The sequence below is a fragment of the Phyllostomus discolor genome, chromosome 12 (assembly GCF_004126475.2).
Source record: "Phyllostomus discolor isolate MPI-MPIP mPhyDis1 chromosome 12, mPhyDis1.pri.v3, whole genome shotgun sequence".
Taxonomy (NCBI): domain Eukaryota; kingdom Metazoa; phylum Chordata; class Mammalia; order Chiroptera; family Phyllostomidae; genus Phyllostomus; species Phyllostomus discolor.
The window spans coordinates 77384669-77407354 of record NC_040914.2 but is presented as its reverse complement, the minus strand read 5'-3'; the positions used below and the strand labels follow the sequence as shown (position 1 = coordinate 77407354).

The 22686-nt window shown below is 45.9% G+C and overlaps 1 protein-coding gene across 6 annotated transcripts in view; it reads left to right on the top strand.

Moving 5' to 3' along the window:
* ANKRD11 (ankyrin repeat domain 11) overlaps nt 1-22686 on the top strand; it is a 224883-nt gene that overhangs the window by 185301 nt on the left and 16896 nt on the right. For 5 of the 6 annotated variants that reach the window (XM_036012409.1, XM_028502159.2, XM_036012408.1 and 2 more), the window contains 5 exons: nt 5670-5808; nt 17504-17674; nt 17878-18081; nt 19704-19846; nt 22126-22273. In XM_036012409.1, coding sequence (XP_035868302.1) covers nt 5670-5808; nt 17504-17674; nt 17878-18081; nt 19704-19846; nt 22126-22273 — 805 coding nt within the window. Of the gene's footprint in view, nt 1-5669; nt 5809-16953; nt 17048-17503; nt 17675-17877; nt 18082-19703; nt 19847-22125; nt 22274-22686 lie in introns of all 6 variants that reach the window. The other variant, XM_028502160.2, reaches the window with a different exon arrangement.

The window sequence follows — 22686 nt, the reverse complement described above, 5'->3', positions numbered from 1 at the left end:
CCAAAACGTTGCTGAGAGAAGTTAGGCAGACCTAAGCACCTAGAGAGTTACACCACATGCATTTGTCAGAAAACTCGTGCTATTATTTAGATACCATCTCTCCCCAAATTGATCAATAGATTCAACATAATGATACTAAAAATGCTTGTTGGGTGTTTTTTGTTTTGTTTTTGTTTGTTTTTTGGTAGAAATTGATAAGCTAATTACAAAGGTCATATGGAAATTCAAAGAACCTAGAATAACAAAACCCAGTTTGAAAAAGAAGAAAAATGTTGGACAACATAAACAGTTTGATTTCAGTCCTTACTATAGAGCAGCGATTTTCAGTCTTGTTCATCTCATGGCACACACAAATTAATAATTCTACAGCGCACAAGAATATATTGTTTTGCCAATCTGATGAAAAGTAGGTATAATTTTGATTCATTCACACTGGACAGCTATTATGTTGGCTATTGTCACTTTTTTATTTGACATTCCAAGGGAAAAGAAGTCAGGAATTGCATATTTAAAAAATTTTTATTGTGCCCTGGTTGAAAATTGCTGCTACAGAATTACAGTAATAAGATAGTGTAGTATTGGCCTAGCATGTCGATGAGTGGAACACAGACCCCACACATGTATGGTCAGTGCTTTTAAACAAAGATGCTGCCCTGGCTGCTGTAGCTCAGTGGATTGAGCATGGGCCTGAGAACCAAAGGGTCAGTGGTTCGATTCCCAGTCAGGGCACGTGCCTGGGTTGTAGGCCAGGTTGCCAGGTGGGGGCACTTGGGAAGCAACTACACGCAGATGTTTTTCTCCCTCCTTTCCCCCTCTATTAAAAAAATAAATAAAATCTTAAAATATAATAATAAACAGATGCTGAGACAGCTCAGTTGGGAAAGGGTAATCTTTTCAACAAATGGAGGTGGAAGTGTTGGGTTGACATATTTTTGCTGTTTTTAGTGGCTAAAATAATTTTTGTTCCTAATGGATTCTTTTGCTGTTGGTTATTTATAGATGAGTTAGTTAACCATAGTTAAGGGTGACTGTGTCAAGTGGACCATAACCATCTTTCAAACAGTACCACAGTTTTCTTTCCCCTCTGTGTGGAAAACACGGTGTGGTCAAGGATTGCATGCTGGACTTCCTTTCTTTGGTGATGGTATGTGTGGAGCCCCTCCTCAAGTTTATTGTGAGGATACATGAGATGACAAGAGCCAACCAGGTCACCATCTGGTTGTCTGTGCCAGCAGTTACCGCCCTGGCAGTTTTTATGGCATATCAAACCTCTGACATGAAAGCTGTTAAGGTTGAATTGAATGTTTTAGGTGTTCCTGTTAGCATTCAGGAAGTGAAAACATGTAATGTGTATAGTCAGTTCCTGTTACTTTACTAGTGAGGAAAGCTCAACTCTGTCCCAGCCCAGCTGCTCTGCAGGGTTCTGAACCCACATCTGCCCAGAGAGCCATACTCCTGCTGTGCAGCTCAGGGCTGAGCCCCTCCCATGCTCCGGGTGCAGTGCGGGTTTTGTTTTTCCCTGTATAGCTAGTATGGTGAGAATCTGGGATTTTAAAACTTTTTCTGAATTTTTTAAATGAAATGTAAATGCATATAATATTCTCTGTTTCGTTTTTAAAACCTGGGATAATCTCCATCCAGATCAAAATATTCCAGCATTACTAGCTAGCCTCCTGAGAGTTTTCCTGTACTCTGTACTCAGGAGAGTACAGGAAAGTTTCCTGTCCTGAGAGAGTCTGAAGTAGCACTCCTGACTAAAGTGAACTCTTCTTACCTGTGTCACTGTAGCCAAGTTTTTACTGTTGAGATTTACATGAGGAGAACAGTTGTTCAACATTACATCTGATTCACAGGCTTTTTCTTAGCAGCCATTCTCTTCCTCTTTTGCTGTATAGTATTCCATTGTATAAATGTTAAGCAATTTATCCATTCTCCTCCTTTGAACATTTGGATATTTTGCAGTTTGGAATATAACAGAGTAATGACATGAACATATGTAACCATTGGGTTTTTTTCCACAGCGGTAGATAACGGTTTAATCATTTGTCAAAGTTACTGTGTCAGTTCTGCAGTCCTGAAAGCTGTGAGAGTTCAGATTGACCCACATTCTTGCTAACACTTGGTGTTAGTTTAATTTTAGTCATGCTTGTGGTGTGTATTGGTATCCCGTGGTTTTATTTGTGCTTGTCTGTTGTTTGATCATGAAGATGCTCTCCTGTGTTATCTTTTAAAAGCTTTCAGTCTCTGGTTCATCTGGAATAATTTTTGTTTTGTGATCTAAGGTAGGGGATCAAGGTTTATTTTCTTCCTTTTAGATGTTCACATGGTCATTGTCACATAATGAAAAGACTTCCTTCCCACTGTGTGGGCTACAGGGCCTTTGTCATCGGCCAGGTGGCATTCCAACTTGTGTTCTTTGTTCTGAACCTTTGGTCTAGGACCACCTGTTGTGATGACTGAAGCTTTATAGTCTTGATCTCTGGAAGTGTAATTTGCTGAACTTTGCTGTTTTTCAGAATTGTTTTTACTATTTTTGAACGTTTGCTTTTCCATATATATATATTTAGAATAAGCTGGTTGATTTCCACAAAATGCCTTCTGGGATTTTTTGACTGGATTGCTTGTAAAGATCAGTTTGGGAGAATTGCCATATTAACAATGTGAGTTTTCTTACCATGAATATATCCCTCCATTTTTATGTCGTCTTTATTTTCTCTCAGTAATATTCTCTCAGCTATAGAGGGTTCGAACATCTTTTGTTAGATTTATTCCTATGTAGTCGATGTCTTTTGACATTTATGTAATTGATTTTAATATCATTTCCTGTTTATATTGAATAAAAATCAACTACTTCCTATGTCTAGCTACTTTAATTTACATACTATTTGAATCCTTTAACTGTATATTCCTTTGGATTTTTCAGGTATACACTCAGTCATTTTAAGATTCATACTTTTTATTCCTCAGGGGAATAAAAAAGGAAAAAAAGAAATCGCAACAAATCTGATCCCAGAGGGAATTTTATTTTGGGGGCCCAGATGTGTGTGTCATGATATGATTGCTGATGCATCAACATTGTTCCTTAAGGGCTGTCACAGAAGAGCTGTCTGTGTTGTTGCATGTACCAGTATCTTTTTTATTTTTGTGGAATAAATATTCCATTTATGACCACTAGAATTAACACATCCATTTGCTTTTCAATAGGCAATTGTGTTCTTTTTCTTTTTTCTTTTTTTTATTATTGTGAACATCACTGTGCCAGTCTGTGAACAAATGCTCTCATTTCATCAACTTCAAAGTGGTTTTGACAGTGGTTTCAGTCCCACCAGCAACACCTCAAATTCTGGTTTTCCTGCCATGTCTTTGTCAACATTTGATATTGTTAGTCTTTGTTGTTGTTGTTTAAATCCTCACCCAAAGATATGTTTATTGATTTGAGAGAAACATCAATTCATTGCCTCCTGTATGTGTGCTAATGTGGGGGGATCAAACCCACAACCTAGGTATGTGCCCTGACCAGGAATTGAACCTGCAACCTTTTTTGGTGTATGGGACAGTGCTTCAACTAACTGAGCAACCCAGCCAGGATAATACCGTTAGTCTTTTTTTTTTTTTTTTTTTTTTTTTAAGATTGTATTTATTTATTTTTAGAGAGAGAAGGGAGGGAGATAGAGAGAGAGAGAAACATCAATGTGCAGTTGCTGGGGGTTATGGCCTGCAACCCAGGCATGTACCCTGGCTGGGAATCGAACCTGCGACACTTTGGTGCGCAGCCCGCGCTCAATCCACTGAGCTACACCAGCCAGGGCTACCGTTAGTCATTTTTATTTTAGCCATTCTAGTAGAAGTATTTAGATCTCCTTATGGTTTTAATTTGCATTTTCCTAATGTAGAACACCCTTCCAAATGTTAATTGGCTTTATGGATATTTTCTTTTGCAAAGTACATACTCATATCTTTTGTTCATTTAAAAAAATTGTTTTGCTTTTCAATAAATGAGGTGATTATAGGCAACCCACAGCTGTGGGCTCTACCTAGATGCCCCCTTTGTTAGGTAGAGGACCATAACTTTTCCCCATGTGCTGAGATTTCATGTCAGGATTAGCATAGACTTTCATCACAGGCCTTTTCTGTAGCTGTTGAGATGATCATGTCATTTTCTTCATGTGGTGAATTACATTGATTTTTTTTAATTTCTTGCATTACCAAATAATTTTTTATTATTCGTATGACCTTTTTAAATATATCCATAGATCAAATTCACTAACTGGGCCAGGACTTTTCTTGGTGGGCAAGTGTTTATTGCAGTGTGGCATTTTTGCTAATGGGTTCCATTCTTCTCCCAGTTCTTTGGTGGCAGGCGTAGGTAGTGACAGGCGTGGCTGTGGCCTGATACCCCAGGTGCACTGTGGGGTGCAATGGCATGTCTGGCATCTGTACAGCTCCATCTTCTAGGGGTTCTTCCTCATCCCAGCAGTGCCTGGTGGCCCCTCTTTCTACTCCAGATGCCCTTGGAGCTGACAGCATGTTCTTGCAGAGATCTCTCTAGTCACTTGAGGGTGTCTCTCATTAACAGCTAAGGTTAGTGGATGCTGTGGCTGACTAATCAAGCTGGAGGACCATTTGAGCCACAGGAGGAGGGAATTCAGTGGTACTCAGTGCTGGGAGATAGCTCCGCCTTGGAGCATCCCTACCTAAAGTGGTACTGTCCGCTGAAGGGTTGGATCCAGGGTGTCCAGCACTGTAGCCAGCAAAGTAGGGACTCCTATCTCCACACAGTTCTTGTTTCATCAACATACCCACATACACACTCTTTGCATTTTGGGATCTGGCTGCCCTAGGGCTGAATACACTGCCGTTCCCACACATTGACCTCACTTCATATGATACAACACTGAACAGGAAGTGGCAGAATTATATGCCCAATACACATTGAGATATCCATTTATCATCTTGAGATGGGTACTGTCTTCCATTCTACAGATGATGACACTATAGTGATAGACTTGGCCAAGGATGGCAAGCTCCTCAAGGTACGGCTGGAAGTTGGGCTTGTGAGTCTTTACCCTGCAGGACAGACCTACCCCGAGACAAGAGCCAGGAAGAGTGGTAATAAGGACATGTCCTACCAGCTCTCCAGCTAGCTCTTTCTTTGGAGTGGTCATCTGCACTCAGGTTTACAGCTGTGGGCTCTGCTTTGGGACTGATGCCTTGGTCTGCCAGATCTGTTCTGAAGGCGGCGTCACAAGCCTGTGGTGATGCCAGAGACAGCATGAGCACTGGAGGTCATGCCAGGCCATGTGGGACTGATTATACAGGGGATGTCAGACAGAAAAGGAGGAGAACCCAGCTCATTTATGGTGGAAATCAAGACTCTACCTGTTCACAAAAATTTTTAAGGCTCTTGTACTTCATTATTGGGAAAATGAGTTTGGGGACAACTGTATCTCTGAGTACTCTGCTTTCTTCATACTCATGAGAATATTTGTTAGCCGCAATTTCTCAAGACTTCTCTCTAGGTTCAGATCAAGAATTGGGGCCATGGGGGATCATGGACAGGGCTCAGCTGCAGCTGCTTTAACTGGCACATAAATGAAACCATGGTAGAAGTGAGGATTTTGAGACTTTAATCTGCAAATGCTATCTGAAAGTATTATTTTCTTTTCTAGGATAAAGATAAAGTTTCTCTAACCAAGACCCCAAAGCTGGACCGCAGTGATGGAGGGAAGGAGGTGAGAGAGAGAGCAACCAAACGGAAGCTGCCCTTCACAGTGGGGGCCAATGGAGAGCAGAAGGACTCAGACACAGGTACCAGGAGCCCGGCGTAGCTAGCCTCTGCCCCACCTGCTGTCTTCTGTCCCCTTGCTCCCTCCTGACTGCCTCCAGGTCATCCTCACCTGGACCCTTCCCACATCATATCTGCCAGACTCTTCTCTTCCACAGAAAGTGTCCTTAACCCCCATATTCAGGGATATGCTGACACTGGGCTTACCTATAAGGTGGTCCCAACCCACCTTAGGTTTGAGGAGTCCTGCTGGAGACCTAGGGGGCAGCCCAGAGTGAGGCCTCACAGCTCCTTCTCCTCTTTACCTGATTTGTTCAGGGCTACTTGGGGATGATAGGGAAGATTAACACACAGAGAATTCACATAAGTATCCAAAGGAGAAGCACCACCCCCTTCCCTGGCATGCCCAGGGGACCTCCCATTGTGTGTTGAGTTGGTGAAGCTGAGGCTTTCAGGCATTCCTGGCTCTTTTTAGTCCCTTGAAAGTTTTTCCTTGGAGGATAAACATGTTTTTCCCTCAGAACTACAAAAACACAAATTAAACTCAATTATTTGAAATAAAAGCCAAAGGGACAGCTGAAAGCAGGACCCAGTGCAATCTTCTTGTGAGTGCAGGTTGGCCCTGGGTGTGGCGTGTATGCATATGTGTCTTTGTGTGTACACGTGTGTGTGTGCGTACACGTGTGGGTGTGTGTGGTGGTGTATGAGCATGTGCCTGCACACAAGTAGTGTGCACATGTGTTGCGTGTATGCGTGCATATCTCTGTGCCTTTGAGTGTGTGCTCCTGAAAAGTTAATAATACTGTGTGTGTATACTTTCAAGTTGGTACCTTGTTGACCTGCTCACTGGGACCTGTGCTGTGTCCTAGCAGTAACCCGGCCTCTCCTGCTAGCCCACACTCTTGTCCTCTTGATCCTGGTGCCCAGGGGCCTTCCCAGCCTGCTGATCATCTGACTGCTCTGCAGACTTGTAGGCCAGTCACAGGCCAGGGGTGTAAAAGGGCGCAGAGCACATAGAGCTGTGAGATGGGGCATGGGTTGGGGCTTTCTGCTTGTGGGGATATGTGTCAGATACTGAAACAAGATAAACATGTAAGAAAATTGGGACAAATGCCAGAGGGAGGAGCCGCAGAAAAAATTGTTAGTGTCAAAGCTTTTATTCATGAGGTCACAGGTCCCTCACCCACACCTGCCTATGCAGGTACTCCTAAAGTGAGTGAGTTCATGGTAGCTGGGCAGAGACTTTGGTTAGTTAAAAGCCAGTGAAATGGGTTTGGTTTTGCTGGCTGGGACATGAGGAAGGTGGTACGGGCTGCTTCAAGTCCTTTGAAACCCATGGTTTCTGTCACTGAGCAAGCACTTTGGGGATGGGAAGGGGTGGGTGTGCAAGGGGAAGGGCCAATACTCCATGGAACAGTGGAGCAAAGGCATGGTGTGGGTATGTGTGGACATGGGGCTTCTGCCAGAATAAAGGGGTGCCCACAGAGATTCTGTGACTAGGGCTTCAGGTCCAGAGATCAGACCAAGCCTGATACCCTCTCTTATTTTTGGTGTCCATAGCAGTTCTGGTTGTGGAGGATGTACTGTTGCTGTTGGTTATTGGCTGTCTGAATGCTGAGGGTATAGAGTTTGGCACCAGACCTCTAGTATGGTTCTGTGAGTCCCCAGAGCCTTGCTTGCAGAGTCAAGGAGACAGTGTTAGAGCTTCCACCTCCTGAGACAGTGCGTCGCCTAAGCAGCCGCGTTCTGCAGAATGTGCTTAGAGGCTGACTCTTGGCTGCCCACTCTGTCTGGTTGGTAGGATTTCTTTGCGGGTCTGTTTTATCTTTTTCTCTTTTTTTAAAAGTTTTATTGAATTTATTGGGGTGATACTGTTAATAAAACTACACAGGTTTCAAGGGCCCATTTCATTTTGATAGTGGCTTCTTGGGTCTCTGTGCTCCAGCTGGCCTCACAGATTAGTCTGCTGATAGCTAGCATCTTCTTAGCAGGATGTGTCCACGCTGGTTCTCTGGGGTATTCAGAAGATTCTTGGGGCACTATGGGAGTGCTCATGTTTACGTTCTGTGAGTCAGGACCCCAGGTGGGGGCAGGGAAGAAATCACCATGAAGTAGGAAAAAAGTGAAAAACATTTAGAAAATAGAATTTTTTAAGCAAGGTCTATGTTACAAAAATATAAGTACATGTGAAATAGAGTATTTGCCTGTCTATATTTATTTTCCTTTGGGGGGCTGATTTTAATAACTTACATATACATCTGCTCTGTTAATAATGACAACACTAGATTTTCCAGGGAGATGATTCTGGGACACGGTATGTCAAGTATCGCTTGTATAAGGAGCCTCTAAAACTAGCTGATGTTTGTGCACCGTGCACAGCAGTGGGAGGCCCTTTGCCCAGGCTTCCCTGCTCCAGCCATGACTAGTTTGCCTGTTACTTGTCTTCTTTCCACTTGCCAATAAGCAGGATACCTGAGCTGAGCATTAATTCTGCACTAACTAGGAGCATTTCTTCCTCAGAAATGGGGCAAGATGGAGTGAGGCCATTTCTCTTGAGAAGCACAGACCTGTGGCAGGTGCTGTCCCCAGGTCTGTACCTGAAGGAGTAAGCCATACAGGGGAAAGTTAGTAACCCTGACCAGTGACTGAGATAGAGAGACTCTGGTCCCTTTGGTCCGAGGGAGAGTCCTCAGGAGTGACAGACCTGGAGGGAGGCTGTCTTGCATTCTGCTCCTGCGTGTTCCTCCTGCGCCCTCTGCTGGGGAGATGCTATTTGGCACTCTCTACAGGGGGAACACAGCAGAAGGCTCCAGAAGTTGGGGCTCTTGAGTGGTAAATAGAGAGTTTCCTCAGCTGTACCTTAAGTGGACAGAGGCTTCTGAGCCTCCCCCAGAGACCACTAAACTGCCTAAGGACCTTCTTCTGTTTCCTAGACCCTCAGGAACTGCTGCACGTGACCCAGCCCACAGGAGGCCTGTCTCTGCAGCGCTTAGTCAGGGCTGGGGGCGACTTGCCAAGAACAACACCCATCTGTGGTGAAAGCTGGAAATACTCTGCACATCCAAGCCCAGGCAAAGCAAATTCACCTTGACATGGTTTGTCATTTTAGCTGCCTGCATAGCACCCTGGACAGCTCGTGTTCAGGTGAATATGAACGTGTGTGAGGAACTACTGGCCAGAGTGTGACCCAGAGCCAAGTCTCTGTTAGGGCTGCGTGCAGGCAGCACATTGCTGTGTCCTGGCCCCTCTGGCCTAGGGTGGAAGCAGGTCCGGCTACCTCTCTTAGGAAGAACAAGCAGGCCACTCCAATGGGACAGTTTTTCCCAGGCAGGTCACGTGAGGAGGCTCAGCCTGCCCAAGCGCCTGCTGCTGACTCGCTGCTGGTTTTGGTGTAAAGCATTTTACCACTTACAGTGTTCATGATGAACTTAAATGATGTCTGGAACCTGCTTCAGATTATACTGTTCTGCTTACTTTTATGTGTTTAAATTTTTCCATAACTTGAAAAATCTATAAATACTGTTCAGATTGGTTTAGATGATTACCTACCCACTTTAGGCCTCCTACATAAGTCTTTTGAGACATTACAGTTTTCTATCCCTTAGTCTGAACATTAGCCTGCTGCCTCCTACCTGGAACCACAGTTGGGCCCTATATGTCCCCAGAGGCCACATGAGCTTCTCAAGAGCTTCTCGGCCAGAAGCATCAAGAGCTGGCAGCTGCCTTTTATCAACACTTGAATGTGTCTTTGGATTGAGGAAAAATCAAACTTTTCTTATTTTGCTTTTACTTCATGAATAAAACTAATCTCTGGTGCTAAAATGTGAACTCATTCATTCAGTGTTCGGAGTTCAAGGATACTTCCTGAAATCATGATCACCCTGGCTCTATAAGATGGGAAGGTATTGGCTGTTGTGACTTCTCAAGGGCTGTCCCCTATTTGTGAAATGAAGACATTATCTCTGCCTCTGGCATCTGCAGAACTTCTTGGAACTTAAAACCATGCCCTCCTGAGCATTGGAGGTGACTTTTGCATGATGATAAAGGGGCATCTGCTCACTACTGAGTGCTGGACTGTGGCAGAGGAAGAGAAAGATGACACTGTGGGGAAGTGACACCGCTGTGAAACCTCTGGCTATAAAGGGTACATGCCACCCACAGCATGACCCTAGGAGCTCTCAGGATTTAGTTGATGCATTATGGCAAGACTCCCAAAGCTAGAAGGACTGAGGTAGGATGCTTTAGCCACATGCATTAGGAAGCTCTGCCTCAGTCTACACTGAATGCCTGATCACCTAGCATCTCAAAGCAGGGTTGTGAAGAAGGGCAAAGCCACACCCATTTGTATGTGACTCTTGTACTATGTAGCTAGACTTAGGTTCCACCCATTTCTGACCCACCACTGCCATGGAATAAAGATGAGCCTTACTACAAACAAAAAAGAGATGGGATATGCATGTTAGTGGGGCTATAGAGCAGAAGGTGAAGGGAGCCCAGTACCTGTGCCTCCCATGGTAGAGTTTGAGGGTGAAAGCCCCGTTTTCTGGGGAACCACATTTGGTCACTCATAAAGAATCATGTCCAAGTTAAATATTTTCATATAATTAAGAATTCCTGTGGTCAAGCTATTTCCCAATCATTTTTCTTCTCTAAACCTGAACAGCTGCTTCTTCCACAAAGAGGCGTTTGGACCAGCAAAGGAAGGAAGGTTCTTTGTATTTAAAATTCTCTTATTTGCCCCATTTGCAGAAAAGGCGTGATTCTGCAGAGAGTATCACAGCCTCCCTCAGGGCCCCTTACAGGTGCACTCCAGTTTCAGCGATTTGCTGGGAGGACTCGCAGGGCCCTTCTTGTAGTCCTACTCTTTTTTTTTTTAGAGAGAGAGAGAGGGGAGGAAGGGAGAGACAGACAGACAGACAGACAGACACTGAGAAACATCAATGTGCAGTTGCTGGAGGCCATGGCCTGCAACCCAGGCATGCACCCTGGCTGGGAATCAAACCTGCGATGCTTTAGTTTGCAGCCCACGCTCAATCCACTGAGCTACGCCAGCCAGGGCGTAGTCCTACTCTTGACCATAACTGATTACAGTGACAGGACACAAAGTAAAGGCAGCTTCTGGCCTTCCCCACAGAGTCCTGGGATTGTTTGCATCCACAGGTTGTGAGGACACTCAGGAGTATATTCTTTAAGGAAAGGCTATAGAGAGGAGCCTGTTTGGATGCATCCTGGTGAACGCTGTGAGGTTTTGGGTATATTTGTTAACTTGCATGTCGTTCATTGCTTTCATGTATAAGTCTCTAAACCATGAGGAGTTTGTGGTTCTGATGTATGAAGTTGTATGTGTGGGTGGGGGGGAGCTCTCAGCAAGTGCTTCAGTTGGCTCTTGGGAGGAGTCTGCATCAGGACATGGCCTCTCCACCTGTGCTGTCCCCAGGGCTGCGGTCGAAGACCTGTGTGGGCAAGCCCAGGGATTAGCAGGATTGATGACATGGTTCAGGTGCGGTTGTAAGTTTGAATTAATGATCTCTCTCTCTCTCTCTCTCTCTCCCTCTCTCTTTTAAATTCTCAATATGCATTGGTGTAGTAAAAGGGATGGGCAGTGGTTGGGACTGTTGTCTATCTCCCAACTGTTGCATAATATTATGCTAATATTACTTATATTATGGCTTGCTGTTTGGGATAACCCTCATTGAATTCCCATGAGCCAGACCTAACTGCTTCCTTCTGGGATAAAGATTTAAGACCAGAGAAGAAGGGACCTGCTGAGTCACATATAGCCCCTCTTTTTGAAATGATGAATGATGGTAACTTCTAAAAAAAGAAATTGTTACAAATCAGGAAATTGGAAGGAGAAGCTAGTCACAATAGCAGCCTAAGTATTAGATAATGCTCTACCATACTGGTTAAGTGGGATAGTGTTCTGCTTGAGTCCTTGGTTATTTTATCCTGCTGCATTTGAAGAACTTAGTGTAATGCTTAGGTAAATGTGCCAGTCCTTCGTGTAAGTCATTATCTAACTTTTTTTAACGTATTACCTAATTTGGATCATCTGTCTAGTGTATGGACTGTCCACAAATTAGGCTTTTTGGTGTGAAGTACTATATTTCATGACTCTGAACACAAAGGTTAGGCCACGTGTTTGGTATAGAAGGCCTGCTCTGGAGGCCAGGTGAGATACAAGGAAGCTGTCAGGGCAGCAGCTTCCCCAGTACCCCAGCACTCCACTCACTGCAGACCCGAGTTTTATCTGACACTATATTGAACTTTGTGGTTTCACAATAGCACCTCTCAATGCTTCCCCATGGAGTACAGTCAAGATGGTATTGACATCTTAGGATTTTACGGTGGGTCACAGAGGTTACAGGTTTCTCTCTCGGCAATTTGGTAGACCCTGTCTCCGGGCAAACCCCTCTGCTGGAAGAGCCTAGGAATTAGAGATAGTGAGTGAGAAACATAACAAATGAACATCTGAAGTCCCCAGCAGCTGAGAATAGTAAGAGTTGAGATTCATCTCTGACCTGGCCCTCGCCTTCAGGTCTGCTGGGGTGGCAGTGGACACGCCAAGGGCCTCACAAGTTCAGACCAATGAGAGGCCACACCAGTGGACACTTAGGGCCAAAAAACACCATTCCTCACTCAGCTAAGGCATTTGTCTCTTCCAACTGGTGTCTAGAGGGCAAGAGGCTTTGAGAAGCCTCCTCAGAGACTAACCTACCCTGCCCTCTCTGTAGGGCTGTCACTTGGATGTGTGCTACCTTTGCCATTGGAAATATCTTGTGCTCCCTCCAGTACTAGACCAGAGACGGGCATCTGTGCACCTTCCTGGGACCCAGAGTTCAGACCAGTATCAGTTCCCAGTCAGAACTACAGACCATGGTGAAGGAACCATCCTGAGAGAGGTTCAGCCCCAGGGACTTCATGTCTTTGGATGATTAGAGAATGTAATAAAAGAGAAAATTGAAAACATGAGCAAAGAATAAGATACTGTCAAAAAAAGATCATGTACATTTTTTAAAAAATATGAAACATATGGAAATGAAAATTGTCACTGAAATTAAAATTCAATAGGCAGATTATATAGCTTTATAACATAAGAAAGAACTAGTAAATTGGGTGTTATAGCTAAAGAAATTGCCTAGACTTAGAGAGACAAGAAACGCAAAAAACAATGAGTTGCATGTGGGCAGTAGCAGGGAGCTCAGGTGCAATGGTAGCACTTAACCAAGGAGAGAAGTGGGGGCACTGGTGCTCAGAGAAGACAAAGAACTCCTCTTGTCTGTGACAACAGGAGTCCTCAGTAGAGGGAGCATAGTGCATGGGGAAATACTTACATATGTAAGTATTTTGCACAGCACAGAAAAATTGTTAAAAATAGCTGAATAGAGGAGACATTGCCTACAGGTAGCAAGCCAGCCTCCCAATAATATTGTGGAGGCTGGCACCACCCCACAAAACTGGACACTCCTGACTGACTGGGTCTAATGGGAAAACCTTCCCCTAGATTCTGTGTCCTTGCTGCCACAATGGACTGTAACTCGGGTCTTTTCTCCAGTGGATGCATCTGGATTCTGTTGGGGAGTGAGACTCAAGACGTGCACTCTGGACACCTCCTGCACACAAAGGTCCCTCAGTAACATCTGCCCTTGACAACCCCCAGACTCCTGGGAAAAAGGCTCTGTTCTAGTCAGACAGTTGCAGTAAAGAGCACAGAAGCAGCGTGTTCCAGAAGGGGCAAGATGAGGAGAAAGGACTTGAGTAGGAAACCGGTGATGACCTCGGGATGGTGGGGATTCTTGCATTTACCAGCTGGGTGACCACATACCAAGAAGTTCTAATAAAATGTTCACCAATTCAGAGACCATAGGTGAACATACACAAGCATGTCAGCACTGTAGAGATACAAGGGACTGTCACGTCACCATGTTTTCCCAAAGATGCTATAGGGGGACTGGCCAGGCTCATGTGAAACCATCTGTCATTCATCAGGCTAAGAGGAATACCACAACTAATATTGGAATACCAGGAACACAGTAAGAATGAGGAAGGCAGCAGACAGGCTTGAGGGAACAGGAAGCAAGAAGACAGCCCTGCTCTGACTGTTGGGCTCTTAGGCCCAGCTGTTTCCCACCTGTGCTTTTCATCACTCCGCCTTCTCTGGAACTCTGCCTCTGGCTGTCACCAGCCCTCACAGTTCTTAAAAGCATGTGGAAGCTGCAGACCACAGTCCCCACTCTGCAACCCTACCCTCTCACCCCCAAGTCAAAGCCTGGGGGACATTTCGTAAACCAGCTTGTTAGAGCCACACCCTTGACCAGCACTTGCTGCTTAGCTGTCACATGGAACTACCAGTTTTCCACTCTGCAACTTGTCATATGCCATTTGGAATTCATGTAAGTTCTACTTTGTTTTCTGTTTGTAATATCAAACAGAATGCCAGAAGAGGTTGCCAGTTACCCCAAGTGTTCTTCCTTTCACCCTGTATCCAGCATTGCACTGGCCAGTAAGGGCATGTTACCCACATGGGATAAGAGGCAGATTTTGTGGCCTCCCACCTCTAAGGAGTTGGTCTCACCTGGACTGGCCTCTGGGGTGGCTCTTGCCAACAGGACACAGTGGGCCAAGGGGTCTGTAAGGAGGGCAGTAGGAGTACTTCTGTAGCATGCAACAACACCCTGTATGCACGTTGACCCTCAGCTCCATGGCCTCATCAAGGCTTCATTTAGGCTGGGTCAGCATGGAGAGGCTCCCTCTGCAGGCAGGGCTTCCACAGGCAATCCCTCCATCCTGAAACTCACAGCCTGGCCAGACTCAGACTTCTCTAGATACTGGTAGCTTTGGGAGCTTGCAGAAGATATTTCACCATTGAGAAATTGGTATCTTAGATCTGATTACATTTTTGGGTTTTTCCCTGTGTTGGGAAACATAAGTATACTATTAAGCCCAGAGGAGTCGGTGTGAGAAGGCTGCTCTCTTTCCACATGTGGGGAAAGTGTCTGCACTCTTCCTTCAGCATCATTGAAAGTTGCTTACAGCTCAGGGCCATGGGGGAGAGGGAAGACATGATCCTGTCTTTGCTGAACCTCGGTGACAGCAGAATAGAGAGAGGGATGGTGTTAGGGTGTGGTGCTGGAGAGGAGCTGTGAGCATCTCACACACAGTGCTGTTTCCACATGCCACCTCTGACCTTTGTCCCTTTCTGGGACTATAGGCCAGGTGCCATTTGGTCCCACTCTGCAGCTGGGGACAAATTCTGTTGCTGCAGAAAGCCCTCTGGATAAAAAGCCACAAGTTTTCAGCCACCACTTCCAGGAAATGTAGGGTGAGCTTCTAAAGGTCCCTCTCCCACCTCCTTGACCCCTAAAGAGTCCACTGCCTGCCTTGGTGCTTGAAGACCATGGCTTTGGTACATTCTGCTTGATTCCTATGACATCTTAAAGTCATTGTCACATCTACCCTGAAGACATCCCACTCAGACCCTCCCCTTAACTTACCCTGGGCCCACCAAGCAGCCCCAGTGTCTGCACATAGCAGAGAAGCAGTGCTTTTACCAAATGTCACCCACAACCAAGAGTTCTCTACACTGCTTTTCTCAGGTTTTGCTTTCATCCCAGTGAGCTTCCTGCCTTCATGACTCTTAGATGAGGGGGAAGCAGTGGCCCTCTTGAACTGTGTGTGCTTAGTTGGGGCATGGTGGACAAGAGACCCTAACAGGCTGGAAGCTAAATGTTTGAGACCAAGCAGTGCTTCCTGGGAGATTGGGCAGAGTGTCGGCACATGCATGTGCCTTCTGCATTCCTGCAAGGGGACTACAGTGGACACTGAGAACCCTGTGCTCCTGGAAATAACTCCTCAGTGGTGGAGCATCACCACCCTGTCCATGGAGGGGTGCTGGTTGGTTTGCACCTGTGGAGAACTGCCAAGGAGGTGGGTGCAGCCTTACCACTGGTCTTTTTTCCATCATTATTTGTACCTTGGCAATGGGAATCTCCGTTATCTTTGTTACTGGAATATGTCACATAGGCAGGCAGCAAATGGCCAAATGGGAAAACATAGAGAAGGCAAGCAGAGTGTGGGGTGTGTGCAGAGATTGAAGCACTCAGCAGTTGTAAGAGCATTTAAACCAAATGCCCAATTTGGATGTTATGATATCCATTCACTTTGAAAGGGGAGTGGAGCTTCTTGGGACTTAGTGGAGTTATTGTGTCAGAACTAGTTTGTCATCCTGTGCAGAGGCTTCCTCGAAGGCCCTTGCTACTGGAATGTACCATGAGGCCCGCTGCTTGGAAAGAAGGTTGTAGGTAGAATGTGGGGCACATAAGCCAGAATTCATCAAAGAGCATTTTATCCTGGAATTTACTTCCTTTCTCAGACTTGTGCTTGTGGATCGGTTAAAGATTGTTGCTGGGGGCGGTGACCCATGGGCCTCAGTGTTCACCTCAGTGCATGAATCAGCACTCTCATCAAGTCAGTTTAGTTTTTAAAAAGACAATTTAAAGTAGTTTTAGAAACAGTTTATAGAACATTCTCCTTAAGGAAATTAAAAAATGATGGACATGTTTGTGAGGCCTAAGGTGGTGAATTGTAAAAGGGATATTGTTCTGGGAGGGAGTGGACAGAGTGGACATGTGATCTGTTTAGTCCTTGTTTCACAGTTGTCACCACCTCTCTAAGGCCAAGCCCTGGCCAGGGGGCCAACTGAGTGACCTCGAGAGGGGCTCCTTGGATATGCTGAGTAGGAATCAAGGGAAACACCCCTCAGAGGAGAGTTTCAGAGACCAGTGCCTCTCTTTCTGCCTGCAGCTTTGCACCCTGTGACCTAGAGCACCGTGCAGTTTCTTGGCTCTAAACAGGGTCTCTACCCCAAGAGCATGGGCTGTGGGGGAGGGGGTGGGTTCTCAGGCTCTTGATAGACCCCAAATTTCCCCTCAGTAGGAGTGCAAGGTGAAGGAATAAGGCAAGCTTTTAGCTCCTGGAATTGGGGGTATCTTTTCTCTCCCTCAACCCCTGCCTCTTAAAAGAAACATCACGTGCAATCTTTTCAAGGTTGACAGGGTATTTTATAATGGGTGAGACAGGTGGAGGATTTGCTTGTTATGAGGAGGCTGAGACGGGATGGCCGCGCTGTTCCATCGTGTCTTGTTAGTGCTCTGTGTTGATGCCTTTAGATGCCTCCAGCTCAGTCCATGTCGTGGTTCAAGGCGGGTTCGCTCCTCGAAGCGCCATGGCATGAAATGGAGGTGCCTAGAAGCAAGAAGAAAGGTACAGTACTGCAAGTCGGCCTTGATCTGTTTATGTATTTCTAAACTATGTTTGCCATTTTATGTCTGTACTGTTTGGAGGCGGGACGGGAAGGAAGACTTGAATTACAGAAACATGTATTTAATAGATGGAGACCTGTCCTGTATGAGCCAGGACATTGGTGATCAGCTGTCCACCGCCTTGCACATAATGGGTAGTTTGGGGAGGCACCTGGAGCACAGTAAATGGTTGGTGGGGGCCACAGCTTAGTAGGCTTCATTGGCTGATAACAAGGTGTTGGAATTGTGTCTCACGTTTACTGCTGGAAGAGGTGATGATGGGCAGCAGGAGTGCTGCCAGCTCTGTTCTTTCCCTTCTGTGAGGTGGGAGGCAGGGGCTCTGAAATGCCAGCTAAGACTCTAGGTTCTGAGGACTCCATGGCATGAAATCTCCCCACTCTCCTCCACCACCTCACAGAGAAGCAGGGTCCTGAGCGGAAGAGGATTAAGAAGGAGCCTGTCACCCGGAAGGCCGGGCTGCTGTTTGGCATGGGGCTCTCTGGAATCCGAGCCGGCTATCCTCTCTCTGAGCGCCAGCAGGTGGCTCTCCTCATGCAGATGACAGCTGAAGAGTCTGCAAACAGCCCAGGTGAGCCCCCAGGTGGTAGGTGGTGGGTGTTTTCTGGGACTGGAGAATCTCTCTACGTGGAGGTGGGTACCTGTGCAAAGGCATCTGCTTTCTCAAAGACAACCCAGGCCTTGGAGGTTTCCACAAAGCAGGGACACACCCAGGCCCAGCCTCACTGGCTCTACCCTTAGTAATGCCCTGCCTGTCATTTCCTTGGTCTGCAGTAGATACAACACCAAAGCATCCCTCCCAGTCGACAGTGTGTCAGAAGGGGACGCCTAACTCTGCCTCAAAAACCAAAGATAAAGTGAATAAGAGAAATGAGCGGGGAGAGACCCGCCTGCATCGAGCTGCCATCCGAGGAGATGCCCGGCGCATCAAGGAGCTCATCAGTGAGGGGGCGGATGTCAACGTTAAGGACTTTGCAGGTGAGCGCTCACAGCACCCAGGAGATGGCAGGGCAGGGGGACCCTACAGAAAGTTCACAGGAGGATGTGAGGCTTGTCTCCCCAGAGGTGTGGAGCTCTCTGGCCAAGTGTCATCATCCTGGCAGTAGTAGCCTTGCATCTGGGATCAGCATGACAGGAGCAAGAGCCAGTCCCTGGGCCCATGTGGTTCTGTGGGTGTGTTCTAGGTGCATGGGGCAGACTCCACTCTTAACACTAGTATAATTTTCCATTTCTGAGGTAGAGGAATTAGTGTTTCTTGGAAAGTATTTCAAAATAATTTTGTTTTTCATTATTTTTAAGAGAATTTGGGAATATTTAGCTATTTACTCTGCTGTATTATATAAACCCCAATTCTGTACTAGAGGATTCATTCTTCCTGGCTCCCTGGGGTAGGAGAGAGTGTCTCTGGCAAATTTAGGAAGAAGTTGTGTTGCCTAGGGATGCCTTCCCATATCCCATAGAAGAAATGTCACCCCAAGACTGTCCTTTTCAATATAAAACAAATGGATGTGCTTCCCTGACGTGACACACGCTGAGGTAGAGCCCTGTGATTATAGTTCACTTATTCCTTTTTTGCATAAAATACTTCCACTATGCCATGGTGCATCATCAACAGATTTAAGCTGGTTGCAGAAGGTGAAGATTAGCAAAGCAGTCTTCATGCAGAAAACTTGATTTTTCCTATTGCCCTAGTTGATAAGTTATCTGACCAAAATCTAATTTAACACCTTTTTTTTTTGAAGCAATTTTCCTAAATCAAGATTTTTTTCAAGAATATCCATAACAATTTTATTAACAGCAAGAACCTGAAAACAAAAGTGCCCATCAATAAATTCATGTATAAATAATTTGTGATATATGCATATAATATTCCAATAAAAGTCCTAATGTACCCACATAAAAAGAACAGAGCTTTTGTTATTTTAGTCGGATCATTGAACTACTTCCTTAATTTTCAGATTTGATTTCTTCTCTACTATAACACATGGCATTTTTCTGTAATACTTAACTTTATTTCTAGATCCCATTGCTCTGTTGTCTCTTGTTAGCACATTTTCTAGTACATTATTACAATCTGCCTTCATTCAAAATTTCTTTGCTGCTGTTGTTGTAGTACTAGATCAAGATTTTCTTCACAGCACCAGAGTTTGTGTCCAAGGGAGCAGACCCTGTTTGCACAATGATGTGTGTGGCTACTCTGCCTGGTGGCCAGTTGAGGCTCTGGGCTACTGCCAGGGAATTCTCCCTGTGTGGCTTCATCTGTATTCCAAAATGGGAGTTTTTTCCTCCCTATGTGTTGATGGATGAGCCAGGCTGAGGCTGCCTCTCATGATGCTCTGTTCACCAGTGCTCCACCCTTTTGCTCAGGATTAATTCTTCCAGTGGTTAATCTTGTAGGGTTAACAAGCCAGATCTCCCTGAGCAAACAAGAGGCACCACGGTAAATCATATTCAGGCCTTCCCTAGACCGCTAGCCTTTCAGTTCAGAACAACACCCTCCAGGACTTTGTCCTGTCATTAGCATCCTTGGAGTGTTGCCTTGAGACAGGAGTGACATTCCTGAAGATTAAATAACATATGTCCTAAGTGTCTGTTTCCAGGCTGGACAGCACTGCACGAGGCATGTAACCGGGGCTACTACGACGTTGCCAAGCAGCTGCTAGCCGCAGGTGCAGAGGTGAACACCAAGGGCCTGGACGATGACACACCCCTACATGATGCTGCCAACAATGGGCACTACAAGGTGGGTCTCCCATCCGACTTCCACATCATTCTGTAGCTCCAGTCTCTGTCCTCATTGCCCTTCATGTTTGCTGGGTGACTGAGAAGTGAGTCTTTGCCCCTCACCAGAGCTGTCCTCTCTGACCAGCCCAGCTTTCTCGTGATCAGTTAACACCTAGATGGCCTCTTGCACTTCTGACAGCCAGGACTGTCTGCAGTGTACGTGAAAGGGCCCTCCTTTAGCCATGCAAGTGTAGTTGGATTTTAGTAGGTGAATGATTGTACCCATGGGAAGTGGGGCCTTGGTGACTGCTACTGGACCCTACCCTTGTTCCTATGGTCCTGGTAGACCAGGAAGACCTTGACCAACGTGATGCTGAGAGCTGTAGCCAGTCCAACATCAGTAAGTACCCTAGTGCATTGTTTCCCCTGAGAGGACTCGGCCTCCTTGGGGAAATGACTGCCTCCAGGTCTGAAGCAGGAGGTGTACATTATATGCCTGGTGCAACTTGGGCTGCCAGAAAGCAGGGCAGTCACAATGATGAGGCATTCTTGCTACAGTCATTACCAGAGCCATCTTGAAGAGGCCCCTGGCCAAAGAAGGCACAGTTGAGTATGGTAAGCATGTCATCAGAGTAGACCAGAACATACCATGGCTGTTTAAATTCATAATGCTCCTCATGGCCGCTCTGCCTGGTGACTTTTAGCAGATACCAGGGAACCAGTAAGCATCAAGAGTATGATGAGCGTAATTTGACAAGTCACTGCAGGGAAAAGACACATTGGGAGGGTGTTCTGAATTAAAAGATTTCTGAGACAACTGGAGAAATCTAAATGCTGATTATATATTTGATGTTAGGAATTCCGGTTAACTTTTTAGGTAAGATAATGGCATTGTATTTTCTTGTTTTTTAAGGACCCTTTTAGAGAAATAATACTGAAAAAATTAATGAAATGTCTGTGATTTGCTAACAGAATACCTGGGGGAGTGGGCAGGTGTGGGTGACATGAGTCTGGCTGTGAGCTGTTAGGTGATGAAGTAGGGAAGAAGGGGGTCATCATTTGAATCTCTATACTTTTGTAATTGTCATTTTAAAACTTTCTATTATGGAAAATACCAAAGACTGTGGAAAACATGGTGAGGGAGGCAGAATAATGGCCCCTCAAAGATAGGTTCATCCTGATCCTGGAACCTGTGACTTGTGACCTCACATGGAAAGGAGACTGCAGGTAGGAGAAAGTGAAGAAACATGAGATGGAAGATGATCCTGGATTATCTGGGCCAACTCAGTGGCCTTCAAAGGGTCCCAACAACGGAGACCCTTCACAGCTGGGTCAGAATGTGCAAGCAGAGGTAGAAGGGAGGACTTGAGGGAGACCTGACCTGCGCTGCTGGCCTTAGAGGCAGGGGCCACAGCCAAGGAATACAGTGGCTTCCAGCAGCTGGGATGGCCCTCAGCTGGCAGACAGCAAGGACATGGAACCAGAGTCTGTCCCCCTACCCCCTGCCACTGCAAGGACCCTTACATGCATAGAAAGGGAGGAGCCAATACCACACATCAGCAGGGTCAGTGGGGCTGATTGTGAACTTCTGCTCTGCAGGATATTGTAAGACGAAAGTGGTGGTGATTAGTTAGAGCAGCAATAGGAGGTTGTCTAATGAAGCAGTAGAAACTGTAACTACTGAGTGAAAATAGAGTATATGAGCAACGAGTTTCTATCAGTTGTTTTTAAAGATTTTTACGCTATACTCTCTGGACAAAAGTTGAGACTGAATTTAATGTTTGGGCTGCTTGAGTCCAGTGAATGAGCTGTCCTGGGCAAAGAAGCAGAGGTTGCTGATAAACCTGCTTGAAGCTTGGTCTTTGTTTCTTCTATTATGTAGAATCCTCCTCCAATAAAAATCTGTACCCTAAACTGCCAGAACCCTTTCCATGACCACTGATCCCTGCTGAATGGTGAGCTCATTATTGGCAGAAGGGTAGAGCCCATGTGAGATGATTCTGGGAAAGTGGTCAACTCTTCATGAAGGAGGAGGTCTTCTGTGGGAGTTGAGACTATTCTACCTGTAAGAGAGCGTGGAAGGGGTGCCAAGACTCCGTCAGGGTTCTTGCTGTGCAAGAGGCACGGTCTAGAAACCTTACCAGAAAGGGTTGTACACACAAGTTCCAGCCCTCAGCCTGGGGGCCATTCTGTGGTTAAGCTCAAAGTTCTCTGAACAAAGTATAGTTTTACACAGGCACTATAGTACAGTCAGCATTTCTCAGACCACACCCTCACACATCTGCTACTGTCTTACAGGTGGTGAAGCTGCTGCTGCGCTATGGAGGGAATCCTCAGCAGAGCAACAGAAAGGGCGAGACACCACTGAAGGTGGCCAACTCCCCGACCATGGTGAACCTCCTGTTGGGCAAGGGCACCTACACGTCCAGTGAGGAGAGCTCAACTGGTCAGTGGCTGGGCACCAGGCCATGTGCAGGGTGTGGAGGGGAGCAGGGTGTGTGACACTATAGGGTACAGGCCTCGCCATACTACTGTGATGTCAGAGGCAGCGTTGGCTTTCATCTGCATATCAACACACTATGTCTCAGCCTCCTAGACATCTGACACGTACAGGGCCTTCTGGACACTGAGACCTGGTGTTTTAATACTAAAAAGCCTGAAGGCTTATCCTAATATGCTAGCCTGTCTTTGCACAAATTTCTCTTTGGTTTCTTTCAGCCTGTGGTTGGCCTCAGAGTTCACTCAAGTGAAGTGCTTCGCTGGGGGGCTCCCATCCCATCCTAGGGGTGACCAGGTGCTTGGCGAGGTCTTTCTCCAGGTCACTTCTGCAGACAGCTTTCCCTCATCCATGTCTGCAGG